At 50.3% G+C, this 19,995-nt stretch overlaps 1 protein-coding gene across 1 annotated transcript in view; it reads right to left on the reverse strand.

The window, feature by feature from the left end:
- LOC120914376 (connector enhancer of kinase suppressor of ras 2-like) overlaps positions 1–19,995 on the reverse strand; it is a 304,346-nt gene that overhangs the window by 115,217 nt on the left and 169,134 nt on the right. The window contains exons 4-5 of the mRNA XM_040325061.1: positions 16,318–16,405; positions 635–676 (exon numbers count right to left, since the gene is read on the reverse strand). Of these exons, the coding sequence (XP_040180995.1) occupies positions 635–676; positions 16,318–16,405 (130 nt within the window). The remainder of the gene's footprint in view (positions 1–634; positions 677–16,317; positions 16,406–19,995) is intronic.

Here is a 19,995-nt window from a genome sequence, read left to right on the forward strand (position 1 = left end):
GGAATCACTGGTTGTCACCAGAACTAGTGTCCTCATTGGAAGATTCTCCTCTATTCCTGTCCTGGTGACAACCCAGAATTTGGGATTATCCTTCACTTCCTGTCCCATAGCCACAACAGGAAGTGAGAGGAAATCCCTCCAAAGTGAGGGAATCCCTGGTTGTCACCAAAACTAGTGTCCTCATTAGAAGATTCTCCTCTATTCCTGTCCTGGTGACAACCCAGAATTTGGGATCATCCTTCACTTCCTGTCCCATAGCCACAACAGGAAGTGAGAGGAAATCCCTCCAAAGTGAGGGAATCACTGGTTGTCAACAGATCTAGTGTCCTCATTGGAAGATTCTCCTCTATTCCTGTCCTGGTGACTACCCAGAATTTGGGATCATCCTTCACTTCCTGTCCCATAGCCACAACAGGAAGTGAGAGGAAATCCCTCCAAAGTGAGGGAATCACTGGTTGTCAACAGATCTAGTCTCTCCATTGGAAGGTTCCCCCTCTATTCCTGTTCTAAAGACAACACAACATTTGAGATTTTCCTTCACTTCCTGTCCCATAGCCACAACAGGAAGCGAGAGGAAGTACAAAATGACCTCATAGATTCCCCTGACGTCATCGAGTAAAAAAAGAACACTCACCACATGGAGAATCTTATTTTCCGTTTCATAGACAGTGCAATCCTGCAGAGAGGGAGACAAAGAGATCACAGATCACTAAAAATATAAGAATATTTCATCACAAGACTAGAGTATCATTTCATTATAAGAGTATTATTATTGTACAGTGCCATGAAAAAGTATTCATACCCCTTGACATTCCCCTCATCTTCCAACCAAAAAAACATAAATGTATTTTATTGGGATTTTATGTGAGAGACACAAAGTGTCACATTATGGGGAAAAGGAAAACAGGTAATACGGCCACCCAGGTGTACTTCAGGTAATGCAGGAAGAGCTTCAACGACCCACGGAGCCGTGAGGGAAGGAAAATGATACAAATAAATCTGTGACAAGTGTGGGGGGGAGGGGCATTTGTATGGTGCCCCCTTTACTCTGATAACTAAAATCTAGAGGAACCAATCACCTTCAGAAGTCACCTGATTAGTAAATAGAGTCCCCCCTGTGTGTCATGTAATCTCAGTATAAATGCAGCTGTTCTGTGAAGCCCTCAGAGGTTTGTTAGAGAACCTTAGTGAACAAACAGCATCATGAAGGCCGAGGAACACACCAGACAGGTCAGGGATAAAGTTGTGGAGAAGTATAAAGCAGGGTTAGGTTATAAGAAGATCTCACGGAGCTTCTGTTCAATCCATCATCGGGAAATGGAAAGAGTATGGCAGAACCGCAAACCTACCAAGACATGGCCGTCCTCCTAAACTGACCGGGCCGGGCAGGGAGAACATTCATCAGAGAAGCAGTCAAGAGGCCCCATGGTAACTCTGGAGGAGCTGCACACCACGGGTCACATGCACCACAGCCCTACGTTATGTTAGGCTGCTTTAGGAATAAGCTATAGCGCTACCACCTGAGAGGTCCCATCGCCCTAAAAGGTAACCCACGTGAACCAAAAAAGTGCACAGGGTGCATGACTGGTCCCCTCCCGAAGAGGAAGGACCCCCCTGGGATGCAAGACTCGCAAGGACTCTGGTCCACCTAGCCAAAAGTCCTCTTCTTGTGGGCAGCCAAAGCCAACCACTGAGTACTCGGTAGGATGCTCCTCTGAAGGAAGGACCCCCCTGAACCCCTGTGATGGAAGACTCCAGATAAGGGGCCAGGCACTCTGGTCCACCCAGCCAAAGCTTCTCTCTCCTCGAGGTCAGCCAAAGCCGACCACCAGGTCCTAGGTAAGAGGCTCTCCTCACTAAGAAACCCCCCGGGTAGGGGAGGAAGGAACTTGAGGGTCACAGATCTTCCCCCTAGACTTCAGGGCACGCCTGTAGACCTGCACCCAATGCCAGTAAATGAAAAAGCCCACATGATCCAAAAAAAAGTGCACAGGGTGCATGACTGGTCCTCTCCCGAAGAGGAAGGACCCCCCTGGGATGCAAGACTCGCAAGGCACTCCGGTCCACCTAGCCAAAAGTCCTCTTCTTGTGGGCAGCCCAAGCCAACCACTGAGTACTCGGTAGGGTGCTCCTCTGAAGGGAGACCCCCAGGTAGGAGAGGAAGAAATTTAAAGGGTCACACTCTCCCCCCCCCATACTCCAGGGTCTGCCCAAAGACCCGCACCCTATAATGCACTTAAGTGAAAAAGCCCACATGACGAAGTGGAAGTGACACACGTGGAGAGAAAATTGTACAATGGCCAACAAAAATTGCCCGGTCTTGGCCAAAAGGCCTGGCCCATGAGGTCAGATGCAGATTGGAAAAGCATCTGATGTCATAGCCAAAGTGCCATTTCACACAGTGGGGTCATCAAACCCAGGTTGTTACTCAGGGCCATCTTAATAGCATCATGGGCCCCTGGGCAAAGTAATGCTCTGGGGCCCCTACAATGATGACAGTGCAGGTAAACAGACATCAAGTAGGTAGGAGGTAGACTGCCTCCCCTGTGTATCTATCACTCTCAGTACCATCATGGGGCCCCTAATTTCAGGGCAGAGTGGGTTCAAGGTCCAGCTGCTTTGGGGAAAGTGCAGGGGCCCCCCCCATGCAGCTGGGGCCCCTGGGCAGTGCCCAGGTGTGCCCGCTCATTAAGACAGCCCTGGTGTTACTATGGCATCCACTTCTTGGGGGGGCACTTCACACTCTGCCTTCCAAGCCCTCAACCAAAACCAGGTGGCACCGCTGAAATCAGGGAGGCACAGGAGACATACTGATCAGGACCTAGAACACCTGCTGGTGGCGCTATGGGTACCTGGGCGGAAGGTTGTAGTGGGTGTCTCCCAGCAACCAGCAGACCCCAGTAATCAGTTCCACCTGATGCTGGCTGCTGGGATGGTATTTAGGTCCTCCACATATATAGATAAGGCCGCCATAGTGTAAAATCTGGTCCCCACTCCTGAAGAAGAAGGACCTCCCTGATCCCCCTGGGATGCACGACTCTCTTGACAAGGGCAAGGCACTCTGGTCCACCTAGCCAAAGGTTCTCTCCTTGTGGCCAGCCAAAGCCGACCACCAGGTCCTAGGTAAGGGGCTCTCCTAAACAGACCTAAACAGAAATCATTTCCACCTGATGCTGGCTGCTGGGAGGGTATTTAGGCCCTCTCCTACTTTTAGATCATTTCAATATAAGAGTATTGTTTCATTATAAGAGTATTGTCATGTATCCTTTTATTATAAGAGTATCATTGTATTGTATTAGCATTCTTTCATTAAAGGAGTATCATTTTATTAGAAGAGTCTTTAATTTTATGAAAGGAATATCTTATCAACACAAGAGTAGAATTTAATTACAAGTATATCCTTTTATTATAAAAAATATCCTCTGATCCATTTTTTTTTACTTTTATACAGAAATTCACATTCGCGGCGCTCTCCATACAACGTTCCTCTTGGAGAGGAGAGATAAGTAAAATAAAATCTCGACACTTCATTAGCATAATTAATTAGGCTGACTTTTCAGATGGCTATTATTACCCTTCCGATGTAATTATCAATGGAGACACGTGTTCGTCCTTGGATGACATCAGGACAAAATCCATAAAGTTCAGACGGTTGGAGGGGGGGGGGGGGGGGGGAGGCGGGCTCGGCTTCCTCATATATATGGTTCAGCTTTCTGTACTCTGGGTTCTGTCATTCTGAAACAAAGTATCAACTGTCAGATATACGGACACAAGATGTCAGAAACCGGAGCGCCCACTGGGTAACGTTGACGGGGGCCAGGAGTAATTTCTTGGTGGTGAGGGGCCCAGCGCCTGCTGATCTGAGCTACCTGGTCCAGCCAGGGGGTGGAAGGACAGAGGTCCCTGCATGGTCAAGTGCCCCCCCCTGGAAGTGGCGTCCTCAGGGGGTGCCGGAGTAGCCACATAAGGTTGGGACCCCGCTGCGTGAAACTTTTGGCTAGGTGGACCAGAGTGCCTTGCCCTTGTCAAGAGAGTCTGGCATCCCATTGCATCCCAGGGAGATCCTTCTTCAGGAGAGGGGGACCAGATTTTATGGAGGCATTATCTCTTTTTGGGGTTCATATGTGATCGGGCCCTTCTGGGCGGTGGAGGTTTGACAGCGATTCTCCTAGATGTCCAAAGGCCCTGGTTGGGTATATAGCCACAAGCGGTTCATGTGGGCTTTTTCATTTACCTGCATTGGGTACAGGTCTACAGGCATGCCCTGAGGTCTAGGGGGAAGATCTGTGACCCATAGGTTCCCTCCTCCCCCGGCTGGGGGTCTCTGTTCAGGCTGTTCAGCCCCTTACCTAGAAACCCAGTGGTTGGCTTTAGCTGACCACAAGGAGAGAACCTTTGGCTAGGTGGACCAGAGTGCCTTTCCCTTGTCAAGAGAGTCTTGCATCCCAGGGGGATCAGGGAGGTCCTTCTTCAGGAGAGGTGACCAGTGATGCACCCTGTACACTTTTTAGGTTCATGTGGGCTTTTTCATTTACCTGCATTGGGCGCAGGTCTACAGGCGTGCCCTGAGGTCTATGGGGAGGATCTGTGACCCTCAAGTTCCTTCCTCCCCTACCTGGGGGGTCTCTGTTCAGGAGAGCCCCTTACCTAGGACCTAGTTGGCTGGCAACAAGGAGAGAACTTTTGGCTAGGTGGACCAAAGTGCTTTACCCTTGTCAAGAGAGTCTTGCATCCCAGGGGAATCAGGGAGGTCCTTCTTCAGGAGAGGGGGACTAGATTTTACACTATGGAGGCCTTTATCTCTTTATGGGGAGGATCTAAATACCCTCCCAGCAGCCAGCATCAGGTTGAACCGATTACTGGGGTCTGCTGGTTGCTGAGAGACACCCACTACAACCTTCCACCCAGGTACCCACACAGTGCCACCAGCAGGTGTTCCAGGTCCTGATCAGTATGTCTCCTGCGCCTCCTTTAAGGAAATAAAAAATAGGCAATGGGACTTGGGTGGTAGCCCTATTGCCTATTCTTACTCTAATAGCGGTCTAACACAACATAGAGATGGGGGTCATGTGACCCGTGGCGGCCGGTCTGGCCGTATTATCGGTGGAAATTACGGGATGGAAGGAGACATCTAAAAATTCTTGCTTTTCTAAGAAGGCTTCACTGTCCCCTCCCGAATTCCAGACGGTTGAACAACCAGCCGGCGTTTTATGGAACGTCTCTGAAGGCTTTTATCTCTCGTGTTTTCTCTTCTCCTCCTTTTGGTGCCAATTTTGGTCTTGAAGCTGAAAATATAAAAATATCTCCTGTGAAGATGGAGGAAGATCGCGGATGTGATGACCTGGAGGATGATTGGAAGGTTCCGGGGGAATTTTGTTCTATAATAACGCCTCACCTCCCCGGACCTCTCCTGTCAGCTCAGAACGTTCTCTTCTCCGGAGCTAAATGATTGCTCAATCTCGGCAAATATAAGGGGGCGCGCTAAAGAGGAGCGGCGCCATTTCTCATATTGAACAAACATCACTATTAATCCCACGAATGATACTTTACCATCTCCATGTAAATTCCTGTGACCTTCCCCAAGTCGCTCCTCTGTAGACAAGTTGATGAATGGACCCCGGGGCCCCTCGGGCCCCCTTCCCTAGAAGGCCCCCATAAGAGGTTTGAAATGTGAATGTTTAACCTTCTCACCTGTGACTTTTACCGAGAAAAACTACCACGGGAAAAATGGCTTTTCTGTTTTCATTGTCTGAGGGAAATGATGAGAGAGGATTGTTATTTCCGTCTGTCGGAGACCGACGCGTTTTATTTACCCGGCAACCCCCCCCCAAAAAAAAACTGCCCAGCTTCGAGTTAGCATGGCCAATGACTATGTTACTTCACACTGCTGTGACACAATATATGGCACGCTGGGTGGGGAGCACCACCGCCAAATGTCACCTATGCAAGCGAATGGGGGCCACGCGGCAACTCTTCTGCAACTACATGCCGAGGATTTGGGCTAGGAAGTGGCACTTGTAATGGGAGAGGGGCATTTATGCTAGGAGGGGGGGCGTGATGCTGGATTTTTTTTTGGGGGGGGGGAATTTGTGCTGGGAGGGGTAGATTTTGTGCTGGGAGGGGAAAATTTATGCTAAGGGGGGGGGGGGGTGTTATGCTAGTTTTTTTTTTGTTGGGAGGGGGCATTATGCTAGGTTTTTTTTTTTTGGGGGGGGGGGAATTTGTGCTGAGAGGGGGGTGGATTTTGGATTATGGTAGGACGGGGATGTTTATGCTAAGAGGGGGTGTTATACTAGTTTTTTGGGGGGTGGGTTGTGCTGGGAGGGGGGGATTTTATGCTAAGAGGGGGGGTGTTATGCTAGTTTTTTTAAGGGGGGGTTGTGCTGCTCTTTTTATGCCAAGAGGGGGGGTGTTATGCTATTTTTCTTTGGGTGGGGGGGATTTGTGCTGGGAGGGGGCATTTATGGTAGGAGGGGTGTTATGCGAGGATTTTTTTTTTGGGGGGGGGGGGATTAGTGCTGGGAGGGGGCATTTATGGTAGGAGGAGGGGTGTTATGCGAGGATTTATTTTGGGGGGGGGGTAGTGCTGGGAGCGAGGATTGGGGAAGAGAGTAAGGATTTGTGCTTGGAGGGGAAATTTGTGGGGGAGAGGATTTTCGCTAGTAATGGGGGGGGGGGTATTTGGTAAAGGAAGGAAGGAAGGGGGATGTGCGCTCAGAGGGGAAATATGAGGGGGAAAGGATTTGTGCTAGGAGGGGGGATTGTGGGGGGAGTTATTTGCCCTGGGAGGATTTGGGGGGGGGGGTGAGAGAATTTGTGCGCAGAGGGGACATTTAAGGGGGATATGATTTGTGCTAGGAAGGGTGATTGGGAAGGGGAGATTTTGGTGGTGTTGGTAATGGGCGCACAGGGTGGACGGGGGGGTGGCACCCAATGAATACTAAATTATTAATTGGGTGCCACCTGAATGGAGGGAACATCTTCTGTCTTTTGCTGCGGGCGATTCTCAGATAAACCCGACGTCTCCCGACTTCCCCATTGTGAGTTTGCGGTTCCTCGCCCTCTCATTGTCCTCCATACGATCTCCGCCGCCTCCAGTCCCCTCAGTCCTCGCTGACCTCCTTCTAAAGAGCTTTGCAGAATAAAAAGTCCAGAGAGATGCCGAAGCTCGGCGTATTCCCGGCCGCACGCAACGAGATGGGATTGTTCCCTGAGAAAGGCCGGCGGTATCCGAGCCGAGGGGAACCAGAAATACATCCAAGCATAACATTAGTGCAATGCGGAGGGAGGGGGAGGGGGAGCGCAGAAGAAAAGAAAGCCACAAATCATCAACTTTGCTGTAGACCTCATAATAGGAAATTAATTCAATATTGAGTTGGCTCCGCCCTTTGCAGCTATAACACCTTCATCTCTTCTGGGAAGGCCGTCCTCAAGGTTTAGGAGTGTGTCTATGGGAATGTCTCAGCTCTAATTCATCCTAAATGTGTTCTAACAGGTTGAGGTCAGAACTCTGTGCAGGCCAGTCAAGTTCCTCCACCCCAAACTCCCTCATCCATGTCTTCATGGACCTTAGTCAAGTTAGTCAAGTTCCTCTAACCCCAAACTCGCTCCTCCATGTCTTCATGGACCTTAGTCATGTTCCTCCACCCCAAACTCCTCCTCCATGTTTTCATGGACCTTAGTCATGTTCCTCCTCCCCAAACTCTCTCATCCATGTCTTCATGGACCTTAGTCAAGTTCCTCCACCCCAAACTCCCTCCTCCATGTCTTCATGGACCTTAGTCAAGTTCCTCCACCCCAAACTCTCTCCTCCATGTCTTCATGGACCTTAGTCATGTTCCTCCACCCCAAACTCCCTCATCCATGTCTTCATGGACCTTAGTCATGTTTCTCCACCCCAAACTCCCTCATCCATGTCTTCATGGACCTTAGTCATGTTCCTCCACCCCAAACTCCCTCATCCATGTCTTCATGGACCTTAGTCATGTTCCTCCACCCCAAACTCCCTCCTCCATGTCTTCATGGACCTTAGTCAAGTTCCTCCACCCCAAACTCACTCATCCGTGTCTTCATGGACCTTAGTCATGTTCCTCCACCCCAAACTCTCTCCTCCATGTCTTCATGGACCTTAGTCAAGTTCCTCCACCCAAACTCCCTCCTCCATGTCTTCATGGACCTTAGTCATGTTCCTCCACCCCAAACTCCCTCCTCCATGTCTTCATGGACCTTAGTCAAGTTCCTCCACCCCAAACTCACTCATCTATGTCTTCATGGACCTTAGTCAAGTTCCTCCACCCCGAACTCCCTCATCCGTGTCTTCATGGATCTTGCTTTGTGCTCTGGTGGGCAGTCATGTTGGAACAGGAAGGGGACATCCCCAAACTCTTCCCATAAAGTTGGCGGAATGAAATTGCCCAAAATGTATTGGTATGGCGACACCTTAAGAGTTCCCTTCACTGGAACTAAGGGGCCAACCCAACCCCTGAAAAACAACCCCACACTTGTGTGGAGAATTCCATGGGGTATGAATACTTTTTCAAGGCACTGTAGGGTAGATGAACACATTTCCTGACTTTAGCGCGGTTGCAGGGTTTCCTGGTGCGGTATTAGCGGTTGGTGGCCCCGTTTTCTCCCGCGGTTGCTCGTTTATCTGGAGCGCCGGCGGGGCCTCCTGTGATATTCCCCTGATTAGCATTTTATCTTTTTCATCTTTCAGAAGGACTGTCACTCACAGCTGGGCGTCTTCTGAGATTTTTTATACATTTCCCAGTTAAGATATTCAGACGTTACTCCGCGATTTCCATCAAAGTGAAGAGGAATTGGCGTTAATCTCTGGGGGGGGGGGGGGTGATGCCGCGCTGGGATTTTCAATCACTCTCTTGTCTCTTTTTTTTCGGATCTGATGACTCTCCGCCGCTAAAAGTAACAATTTGTTACAAAATCACCGCCTGAGAAAAGTTCAGGAGCGACGCGAGATTCTGTAATGGGGCTTAATGGAGAGAGAGGCGCTTTTGAGAGAGCGCGGTCACATGACGGCGGCGCGGCGCCCACACTTTCCAATAATACAGGAATTAGGACGGTGAAAATGATCCTCCGACCGACAAAAGAGGACAAAATGGCCAACTCAGTCCGCGTGGCCATTAGAAAAGTTTTCAGCAACCGCGCCGCGTGTCCTGGAAATGACGGAAGTCTTCTGAGAGTAGAAAGACAAAGCGGCCTACTGAACACCACCAACTGGCCTAATCCCCCAGAACACCACCAACTGGCCTAATCCCCCAGAACACCACCAACTGGTTAACTGACCCCCCAGAACACCACCAACTGGTTAACTGACCCCCCAGAACACCACCAACTGGTCAACTGATCCCCCAGACCACCACCAACTGGCCTACTGATCCCCCAGAACACCACCAACTGGTCAACTGACCCCCCAGAACACCACCAACTGGTCTACTGACCCCCCAGAACACCACCAACTGGCCTAATCCCCCAGAACACCACCAACTGGTTAACTGACCCCCCAGAACACCACCAACTGGTCAACTGATCCCCCAGACTACCACCAACTGGCCTACTGATCCCCCAGAACACCACCAACTGGTCTACTGACCCCCCAGAACACCACCAACTGGCCTACTGACCCCCCAGAACACCACCAACTGGCCTAATCCCCCAGAACACCACCAACTGGCCTAATCCCCCAGAACACCACCAACTGGTCTACTAATCCCCCAGAACACCACCAAGTGGTCTACTGACCCCCCAGAACACCACCAACTGGTCAACTAATCCCCCAGAACACCACCAACTGGCCTAATCCCCCAGAACACCACCAACTGGTCAACTGACCCCCCAGAACACCACCAACTGATCAACTGACCCCCCAGAACATCACCAACTGGTCAACTGACCCCCCAGAACATCACCAATTGGCCTACTGACCCCCCAGAACACAACTAGCCTACTAATCCCCCAAAACACCAACTGGCCTAATCCCCCAGAACACCACCAACTGGCCTAATCCCCTAGAACACAAGAAACTGGTCAACTGACCCCTCAGAACACCACCAACTGGTCAACTGACCCCCCAGAACACCACCAACTGGTCAACTAACCCCCCAGAACACCACCAACTGGTCAACTAACCCCCCAGAACACCACCAACTGATCAACTGACCCCCCAGAACATCACCAACTGGTCAACTGACCCCCCAGAACATCACCAATTGGCCTACTGACCCCCCAGAACACAACTAGCCTACTAATCCCCCAAAACACCAACTGGCCTAATCCCCCAGAACACCACCAACTGGCCTAATCCCCTAGAACACAAGAAACTGGTCAACTGACCCCTCAGAACACCACCAACTGGTCAACTGACCCCCCAGAACACCACCAACTGGTCAACTAACCCACCACCAACTGGTCCCCCAGAACACCACCAACTGGTCAACTGACCCTCCAGAACACCACCAACTGGTCTACTGATCCCCCAGAACACAACTAGCCTACTAATCCCCCAGAACACAACTAGCCTACTAATCCCCCAGAACACCACCAACTGGTCTACTGATCCCCCAGAACACAACCAACTGGTCTACTGATCCCCCAGAACACAACTAGCCTACTAATCCCCCAGAACACCACCAACTGGTCTACTGATCCCCCAGAACACAACCAACTGGTCTACTGATCCCCCAGAACACAACTAGCCTACTAATCCCCCAGAACACCACCAACTGGCCTACTGACTCCCCAGAACATCACCAACTGTCCTACTGATCCCCCAGAACACAACTAGCCTACTAATCCCCCAAAACACCACCAACTGGTCTACTGATCCCCCAGAACACAACCAACTGGTCTACTGATCCACACAACACCACCAACTGGTCTACTGATCCCCCAGAACACCACCAACTGGCCTACTGATCCCTGAGAACACCAACTGGCCTACTGATCCCCAGAACACCACCAACTGGCCTGCTGACCCCCCAGAATGCCACCAAGTGGTCTCCTGACCCCCGAGAACATCACCAAGTGGCCTACTGACCCCCCAGAACACCACCAACTGGTCTACTGATCCGCCAGAACACCACCAACTGGCCTAATCCCCCACAAAACACCACTAATTGGTCAACTGATCCCCCAGAACACCAACTGGCCTACTGACCCCCAGAACACCACCAACTGGTCAAACCAACTTCCTCTACTCCAAACTACAGGCTTCACACTTTTCAGCACAAGGGCCACATCTTATCAGGGTCTTCTGGTACAGAGACTGATGCGATTGGCTCAGTGATCTCTTTACAGTACTGCGGTATATGTCAGAGCTATCTGCAGTACATCCAGAAAGTACTCACAGCGCTTCACTTTCTCCACATTTTGTTATGTTGCAGCCTTATTCCTAAATAGATAAAATTCATTATTTTCCTAAAAATTCTACAAACATCCCCCATAATGACAACGTGAGAGACCTGTGACACTCATGTACATGGGGGGAGGAGCCTGTGACACTCATGTACATGGGGGAGGAGCCTGTGACGGTCATGTGCATGGGGGAGGAGCCTGTGACACTCATGTGCATGGGGGAGGAGCCTGTGACACTCATGTGCATGGGGGAGGAGCCTGTGACACTCATGTACATGGGGGAGGAGCCCGTGACACTCATGTACATGGGGGAGGAGCCCGTGACACTCATGTACATGGGGGAGGAGCCCGTGACACTCATGTACATGGGGGAGGAGCCCGTGACACTCATGTACATGGGGGGTGAGCCCGTGACACTCATGTACATGGGGGGTGAGCCCGTGACACTCATGTACATGGGGGAGGAGCCCGTGACACTCATGTACATGGGGGAGGAGCCCGTGACACTCATGTACATGGGGGAGGAGCCTGTGTACACGGGATCTTTTTCATTTTTTATTATAAATTTGCAAAGATATCACACAATCTTCACTCACGTTGTCATTATGGGGGATTGTTTGTAGAATTTTGAGGAAAATAATCCATTTCGGAATAAGGCTGTAACATAACAAAATGTGGAAAAAGTGAAGCGCTGTGAGTACTTTTCTGGATGCTCTGTACATTTCTTTATATTGTAGAGCACAATGGTGCCACCACCATGCTTCACAGTAGGGATGGTATTGGGCAGGTGATGAGCGGTGGTTGTTCTTCTGGAAGGTTCTCTTCTCTCCACAGAGAAATCTGAGTGGGATTGTATTTATTTATTTATTTGGTTGAACTGGGTGAACTTGTATCTTTTTTAAACCTGACCAACTATGTAACTATTTTTATGTATATAAAGTGCGGCGATAGTAAATAGGGAACAGAACGAACATCCCTGGACCATCAGTACCCCAGAAGAACCACCACCTCCCCCCTCTCTCCGCCTCCTGAGCCCCGTGGCGTGTGTCACATGACTCCACGCCTTTCATTCCAGCCCGGCGGCGGACACCCGCGCCTCTTCATCGCCGTGCCGCCATCACAAGCTGCCTTTGGTTGCGGTCTCTCTCTTTTTTTGATTTTTTTCATCTCCTAATTGATCTACAAGCCGCGCTCCTCTCTTGATGCGTTTTATTCTATGAAAGTCCCCGGCAGATTTTCGAATGGGGAGTTGAGACGCGGCGAAGGAGGGGGGGGAGGGAGAGGGACGCCGGTTTTTTATGTCGGCTGAACACGTTCCCAAAAAAAGTGCCGCGGGGCGAAAGCAACCTCACCGACTAATTGAATAGCATTCTTGCCGCAGAAGAGAGGACGGGGGGCTGCGGGAACATCAAAGCCGCTTCTGACCATGAAAAGCATCAAACCCCCCCCCCCCGGTGCATCTCAATGCCCCCCCCCCGGTGCGTCTCACTGCCCCCCCCCGTGCGTCTCACTGCCCCCCCCCCCCCCCGTGCGTCTCTCCGCCCCCCCGCTCTTCTGAATGGGAATTTCGCCCGCTGAGAAATGAATCCATGAACATTAAGGCTCCGAGCAGATGTGGGAGGATCAGATCATTTCATTTAACCCTTATGGATGGTGAGAGCGTGGCAAAGGCCAAAAGGTGCCCAGCAGGGGGGGGGGGTGTATCTCAAGCAGTGCTGTGGCCCCCCCTATGTCAGGTGTCAGCCTGGGGGCCACACAGCATCTAACTGTAATTAAAGCATTACTCCAGCCAAACAGATAAACTAACATTAAAGCACAAATATAGGGATGGTGATACCGGCACAAAGGTGGTACGGGGGACAAAGGTGGAATTGGGATAAAGGTGATACCGGCACAAAGGTGGTACGGGGGACAAAGGTGGAATTGGGATAAAGGTGGTACCGGCACAAAGGTGGAATTGGGATAAAGGTGATACCGGCACAAAGGTGGAAACGGGATAAAGGTGATACCGGCACAAAGGTGATACCGGCACAAAGGTGGAATTGGGATAAAGGTGATACCGGCACAAAGGTGGAAACGGGATAAAGGTGATACCGGCACAAAGGTGATACCGGCACAAAGGTGGAATTGGGATAAAGGTGGTACCGGCACAAAGGTGGAATTGGGATAAAGGTGATACCGACACAAAGGTGGTACCAGCACAAAGGTGGAATTGGGATAAAGGGGATACCGGCACAAAGGTGGTACCGGCACAAAGGTGGTACTGGCACAAAGGTGGAATTGGGATAAAGGGGATACCGGCACAAAGGTGGCATTGGGATAAAGGTGATACCGACACAAAGGTGGCATTGGGATAAAGGTGATACCGGCACAAAGGTGGTACCGGCACAAAGGTGGCATTGGGATAAAGGTGATACCGGCACAAAGGTGGATTTGGGATAAAGGTGATACCGGCACAAAGGTGGTACCGGCACAAAGGTGGAATTGGGATAAAGGTGATACCGGCACAAAGGTGGATTTGGGATAAAGGTGATACCGGCACAAAGGTGGTACTGGCACAAAGGTGGCATTGGGATAAAGGTGGTACTAGCACAAAGGTGGCATTGGGATAAAGGTGATACCGGCACAAAGGTGGTACCGGCACAAAGGTGGCATTGGGATAAAGGTGATACCGGCACAAAGGTGGATTTGGGATAAAGGTGATACCGGCACAAAGGTGGTACTGGCACAAAGGTGGAATTGGGATAAAGGTGATACCGGCACAAAGGTGGATTTGGGATAAAGGTGATACCGGCACAAAGGTGGTACCGGCACAAAGGTGGTCCCGGCACAAAGGTGGTACCGGCACAAAGGTGGTACCGGCACAAAGGTGGTACCGGCACAAAGGTGGTACCGGCACAAAGGTGGTACCGGCACAAAGGTGGAATTGGGATAAAGGTGATACCGGCACAAAGGTGGTACTGGTACAAAGGTGGTACCGGCACAAAGGTGGTACTGGTACAAAGGTGGAATTGGGATAAAGGTGATACCGGCACAAAGGTGGTACCGTCACAAAGGTGGTACCGGCACAAAGGTGGTACCGGCACAAAGGTGGAATTGGGATAAAGGTGATACCGGCACAAAGGTGGTACTGGCACAAAGGTGGCATTGGGATAAAGGTGATACCGGCACAAAGGTGGCATTGGGATAAAGGGGATACCGGCACAAAGGTGGTACCAGCACAAAGGTGGAATTGGGATAAAGGGGATACCGGCACAAAGGTGGTACCGGCACAAAGGTGGTACTGGCACAAAGGTGGAATTGGGATTAAGGTGATACCGGCACAAAGGTGGCATTGGGATAAAGGTGATACCGACACAAAGGTGGTACTGGCACAAAGGTGGCATTGGGATAAAGGTGGTACTAGCACAAAGGTGGCATTGGGATAAAGGTGATACCGGCACAAAGGTGGTACCGGCACAAAGGTGGATTTGGGATAAAGGTGATACCGGCACAAAGGTGGTACCGGCACAAAGGTGGTACCGGCACAAAGGTGGTACCGGCACAAAGGTGGAATTGGGATAAAGGTGATACCGGGACAAAGGTGCTATCAGGAAAAAGGGGGTACCGCCCCAGAAGTGTACAAAGTTGTACCTACACCCAGGGATGGACTTTTATCTTTGGAGCCTGTAGGCACACAAGTATTGGCACCCCAAGTAACACCCCTCTCTTCTGGTTCAAATGCCAACATATCACCATAGACCCAGTCTAGGGTTGCACCGATACCGATATCAGTGGCGTTATTAAGCATTTGCAAAAGTATCGGGGGCTCGTGCAAATGCTCAGATACCGGGAACTGATACTTTCAGGTTCGGTTCTTTCAGCTGTCAGCGGGATTCCCCAACCGATTGCCGGAATGTAAAAAAAAAAAGACGGAAATTACCGGTTAATAAAGAGCGGGTGAGGGCACAGTGCCCTCAAATACTTCACCTGAGCCTCTTTTTTACATCTGTTTACAAGTTAAAATCATTATTTTGCTAGAAAATTACTTAAAGCCCCCCAACACACATATATATATTTTTCCAACACCCTAGAGAATAAAATGGCGGTCGTTGCAATACTTTCCGTCACACCGTATTTGCGCAGCGGTCTTGCAAGTGCACTTTTTTGGGATTTTTTTTTTTAAATACAAGTATAAAAGACAACAGTAAAGTTAGCACAATTTTCTTAATATTGTGAAAGATAATGTTACGCCGAGTAAATTGATACCCAACAAAAGCTTTGAATTTCAGAATATTCCCCAAAAAAAAATGTTTTTCCTTTAAAACGGGTTTTTGTTAATTCGGAATTAACAAGTTTGTCAAATTAGGTGGAATAACAATGTTAAAGTATGGCCGCCGTTCCCGCCGCGAGGTTCGAATTTTTTACGTCGTTTGCGTAAGTCGTCCGCGAATCGGGATTTACGTCGTTTACGTCCACGTCGAAATCAATAGGCCGGTACGGCGTACTTAGCCGCAATGCACGCTGGGAAATGTAGGCGCCCGGCGCATGCGCCAAAAATGTAAGGTCAACCCTTATTACCATTAAACACGCCCCCCTCCAACCCATTTGAATTAGGCGCCCTTACGCCCCGCCGCGTTTACACTACGCCACCCTAAGTAAGGAGGTAAGTGCTTTGAGAATCATGTACTTGCCTCTCTTACTTAAGGTGGCGTAGTGTAAACACGCTAGGCTACGCCGTCTTAAAATTGCGCGCCCGCACCTGAATCTACCCAATAGGGTGTAAAACCCAGAGGTGCTAACCCTTCCTCCAGGTACACCTCAGATGACTTGTTGTGTATAAGGTTTTGCATGGATTGGTAGGGGGGCCCCTCAGAAACAGAGCCGGGGGGGGGGGGGGCCCCCATATGACAATACTGTAGCTTTAGGGTTATCCCCATACGGCTGTGCCAGGTGCAGAGGTCTCACCTGTTGGACGATGGTGGTCAGTTCCAGGCACAGTTGAACAATGTTATTTTTCAGGAGCGAATATTCCGTCACGCTGACAAACGGAGACCTGGAGGAACAAAAAAAAAATCGCCATTAATATGGAGTCACGATCCACCATGCAGGACTGACTATGAATAAAGAGCCCCACCCCCCACCCATTTTCATTATATGCCTTATTTTAGTCCCAGTCTGTGCTTCTCTATACAATGCAAGTAGATCGTGGCTAGTGGGAGGGGCCAGCAGGGATAGCTTCCTGCCTCAGTACACTTCTCAAGAGCCCTCGGTCATGATGGATGGGTGTCAATCTGGAGCAGTAGGTGCTCCTTTTGCACTGACATTCTTAAAGGGCCCCAACGATAGCCGGCAGAAGAACATCTCAAAAAGGGCTGCCCCTCCCATAATAATTATTCTGCAAGCCCCCTTTGTTCCCCTGCCCCCTCCTCTACCATCCTCCTTTTCTATTGGACAGTGCCTACCCAGTCGGTGTAGGACTGGCAATGCCGCCAAAAACGCACTCTGGCAGTATAGTTCCGGCACTCGAGAGATTAAACATCACTACCTGAATTGTGAATGGAACCCTCACATGTCTGTGCGTCTTCAGAAAAGAGTCAGGAACCTAATTTCTGCGTTTCTTGTACTGCATTCAGGTTAACGGCGACTGTCATTAAAGTGCACTGACACTCTTAAAGGGCCCCAACGATAGCCGGCAGAAGAACATCTCAAAGGGCTGCCCCCCCTCCTGTAATAATAATTCTGCAATCCCCCTTTGTTCCCCTGCCCCCTCTCCTCTACCAACCTCATTTTCTCCCATTAAAATTAAGGAGCTGCCTTATACGTGACGCGCTGGAGCGCACAAATAACGCGTTGAAACGCGTTGGTCGCACCTGTAGGCGTGAACTGTGTTCCCACTACTGGTCACTGAAGACTTTCACAGAGAAATTCCATCCACAGTGAGAGGTCAACACAGTATCTCTGGGACTGGTGAGAGGGCTATTAGTCTCGGCTAGCGGTACCAGCAATGGGCGGAGCCACTCAGGGCAGGATACAAAGTGTACCCAAAGCTATACCACACTGCACCCTATATCACACTTATACTGCATTATACCCAACCTTTAACACATCTGAACCACATCTACCTGTGCTGAGACTATACCGTACCTATACGGCATGCAGGTTAACTGGGACTGTTGTAAAGTGCACTGACACTCTTAAAGGGCCCCAACGATAGCCGGCAGAAGAACATCTAAAAAAAAGGACTGCCCCTCTCATAATAATTATTCTGCAAGCCCCCTTTGTTCCCCTGCCCCCTCCTCTACCAACCTCATGTTCATTTGGACAGTCCATACCCAGTGGGGTTGGACTGGCAATGCCGCCAAAAACGCACTCTGGCAGTATAGTTCCGGCACTCGAGAGATTAAACTTCACTACCTGAATTGTGAATGGAACCCTCACATGTCTGTGCGTCTTCAGAAAAGAGTCAGGAACCTAATTTCTGCGTTTCTTGTACTGCATTCAGGTTAACGGCGACTGTCATTAAAGTGCACTGACACTCTTAAAGGGCCCCAACGATAGCCGGCAGAAGAACATCTCAAAGGGCTGCCCCCCCCTCCTGTAATAATAATTCTGCAATCCCCCTTTGTTCCCCTGCCCCCTCTCCTCTACCAACCTCATTTTCTCCCATTAAAATTAAGGAGCTGCCTTATACGTGACGCGCTGGAGCGCACAAATAACGCGTTGAAACGCGTTGGTCGCACCTGTAGGCGTGAACTGTGTTCCCACTACTGGTCACTGAAGACTTTCACAGAGAAATTCCATCCACAGTGAGAGGTCAACACAGTATCTCTGGGACTGGTGAGAGGGCTATTAGTCTCGGCTAGCGGTACCAGCAATGGGCGGAGCCACTCAGGGCAGGATACAAAGTGTACCCAAAGCTATACCACACTGCACCCTATATCACACTTATACTGCATTATACCCAACCTTTAACACATCTGAACCACATCTACCTGTGCTGAGACTATACCGTACCTATACGGCATGCAGGTTAACTGGGACTGTTGTAAAGTGCACTGACACTCTTAAAGGGCCCCAACGATAGCCGGCAGAAGAACATCTAAAAAAAAGGACTGCCCCTCTCATAATAATTATTCTGCAAGCCCCCTTTGTTCCCCTGCCCCCTCCTCTACCAACCTCATGTTCATTTGGACAGTCCATACCCAGTGGGGTTGGACTGGCAATGCCGCCAAAAACGCACTCTGGCAGTATAGTTCCGGCACTCGAGAGATTAAACTTCACTACCTGAATTGTGAATGGAACCCTCACACATCTGTGCGTCTTCAGAAAAGAGTCAGGAACCTAATTTCTGCGTTTCTTGTACTGCATTCAGGTTAACGGCGACTGTCATTAATGTGCACTGACACTCTTAAAGGGCCCCAACGATAGCCGGCAGAATAAAATCTCAAAGGGCTCAAAGAGACACAAACTACTGCAGGAAACCTCCCCATTGTGGGAGGGGCAGGGACACAAACTACTGCAGGAAACCTCCCCATTGTGGGAGGGGCAGGGACACAAACTACTGCAGGAAATCTCCCCATTGTGGGAGGGGCAGAGACACAAACTACTGCAGGAAATCTCCCCATTGTGGGAGGGGCAGAGACACAAACTACTGCAGGAAATCTCCCCATTGTGGGAGGGGCAGAGACACAAACTACTGCAGGAAATCTCCCCATTGTGGGAGGGGCAGAGACACAAACTACTGCAGGAAATCTCCCCATTGTGGGAGGGGCAGAGACACAAACTACTGCAGGAAACCTCCCCATTGTGGGAGGGGCAGAGACACAAACTACTGCAGGAAATCTCCCCATTGTGGGAGGGGCAGAGACACAAACTACTGCAGGAAACCTCCCCATTGTGGGAGGGGCAGAGACACAAACTACTGCAGGAAATCTCCCCATTGTGGGAGGGGCAGAGACACAAACTCCTGCAGGAAATCGCCCCATTGTGGGAGGGGCAGAGACAAAAACTACTGCAGGGAAATTTCCCCATTGTGGGAGGGGCAGAGACACAAACTACTGCAGGAAATATCCCCATTGTGGGAGGGGCAGAGACACAAACTACTGCAGGAAATATCCCCATTGTGGGAGGGGCAGAGACACAAACTACTGCAGGAAATCTCCCCATTGTGGGAGGGGCAGAGACACAAACTACTGCAGGAAATCTCACCATTGTGGGAGGGGCAGAGACACAAACTACTGCAGGAAATCTCCCCATTGTGGGAGGGGCAGAGACACAAACTACTGCAGGAAATCTCTCTAATGTAGAATCTGCAGAATGTAGACAATCAGAATAAAAGAATGGTAATAAATGGAAGTGTCCTTTAAGTTTTTTCCTTTGATGATTGTATTCAGTTTGTCGGTAATTCATAAAAGCGGCGAGGACAGCGGCGGCGGCGGTAGGGGAGGGGGGGTGCAGGGCGCTGTGCGGCCTCCTGGAAAGCCGAGCGTCTGACGGCACGGTGAGCCTAATGTGACCAGACTGAACCAGGTCATGCCGATCGCCCGCAGCTGTGCCGAGATGAGATGTTCGGGACTCGTGAATGGCGCTCACCCCGACCTTCCGCATCCGCGGTCACGTCACTCTATTCATGCCGAGCGCATT

Source organism: Rana temporaria, chromosome 9, assembly GCF_905171775.1.
Source record: "Rana temporaria chromosome 9, aRanTem1.1, whole genome shotgun sequence".
NCBI classification, from domain to species: Eukaryota; Metazoa; Chordata; class Amphibia; order Anura; family Ranidae; genus Rana; species Rana temporaria.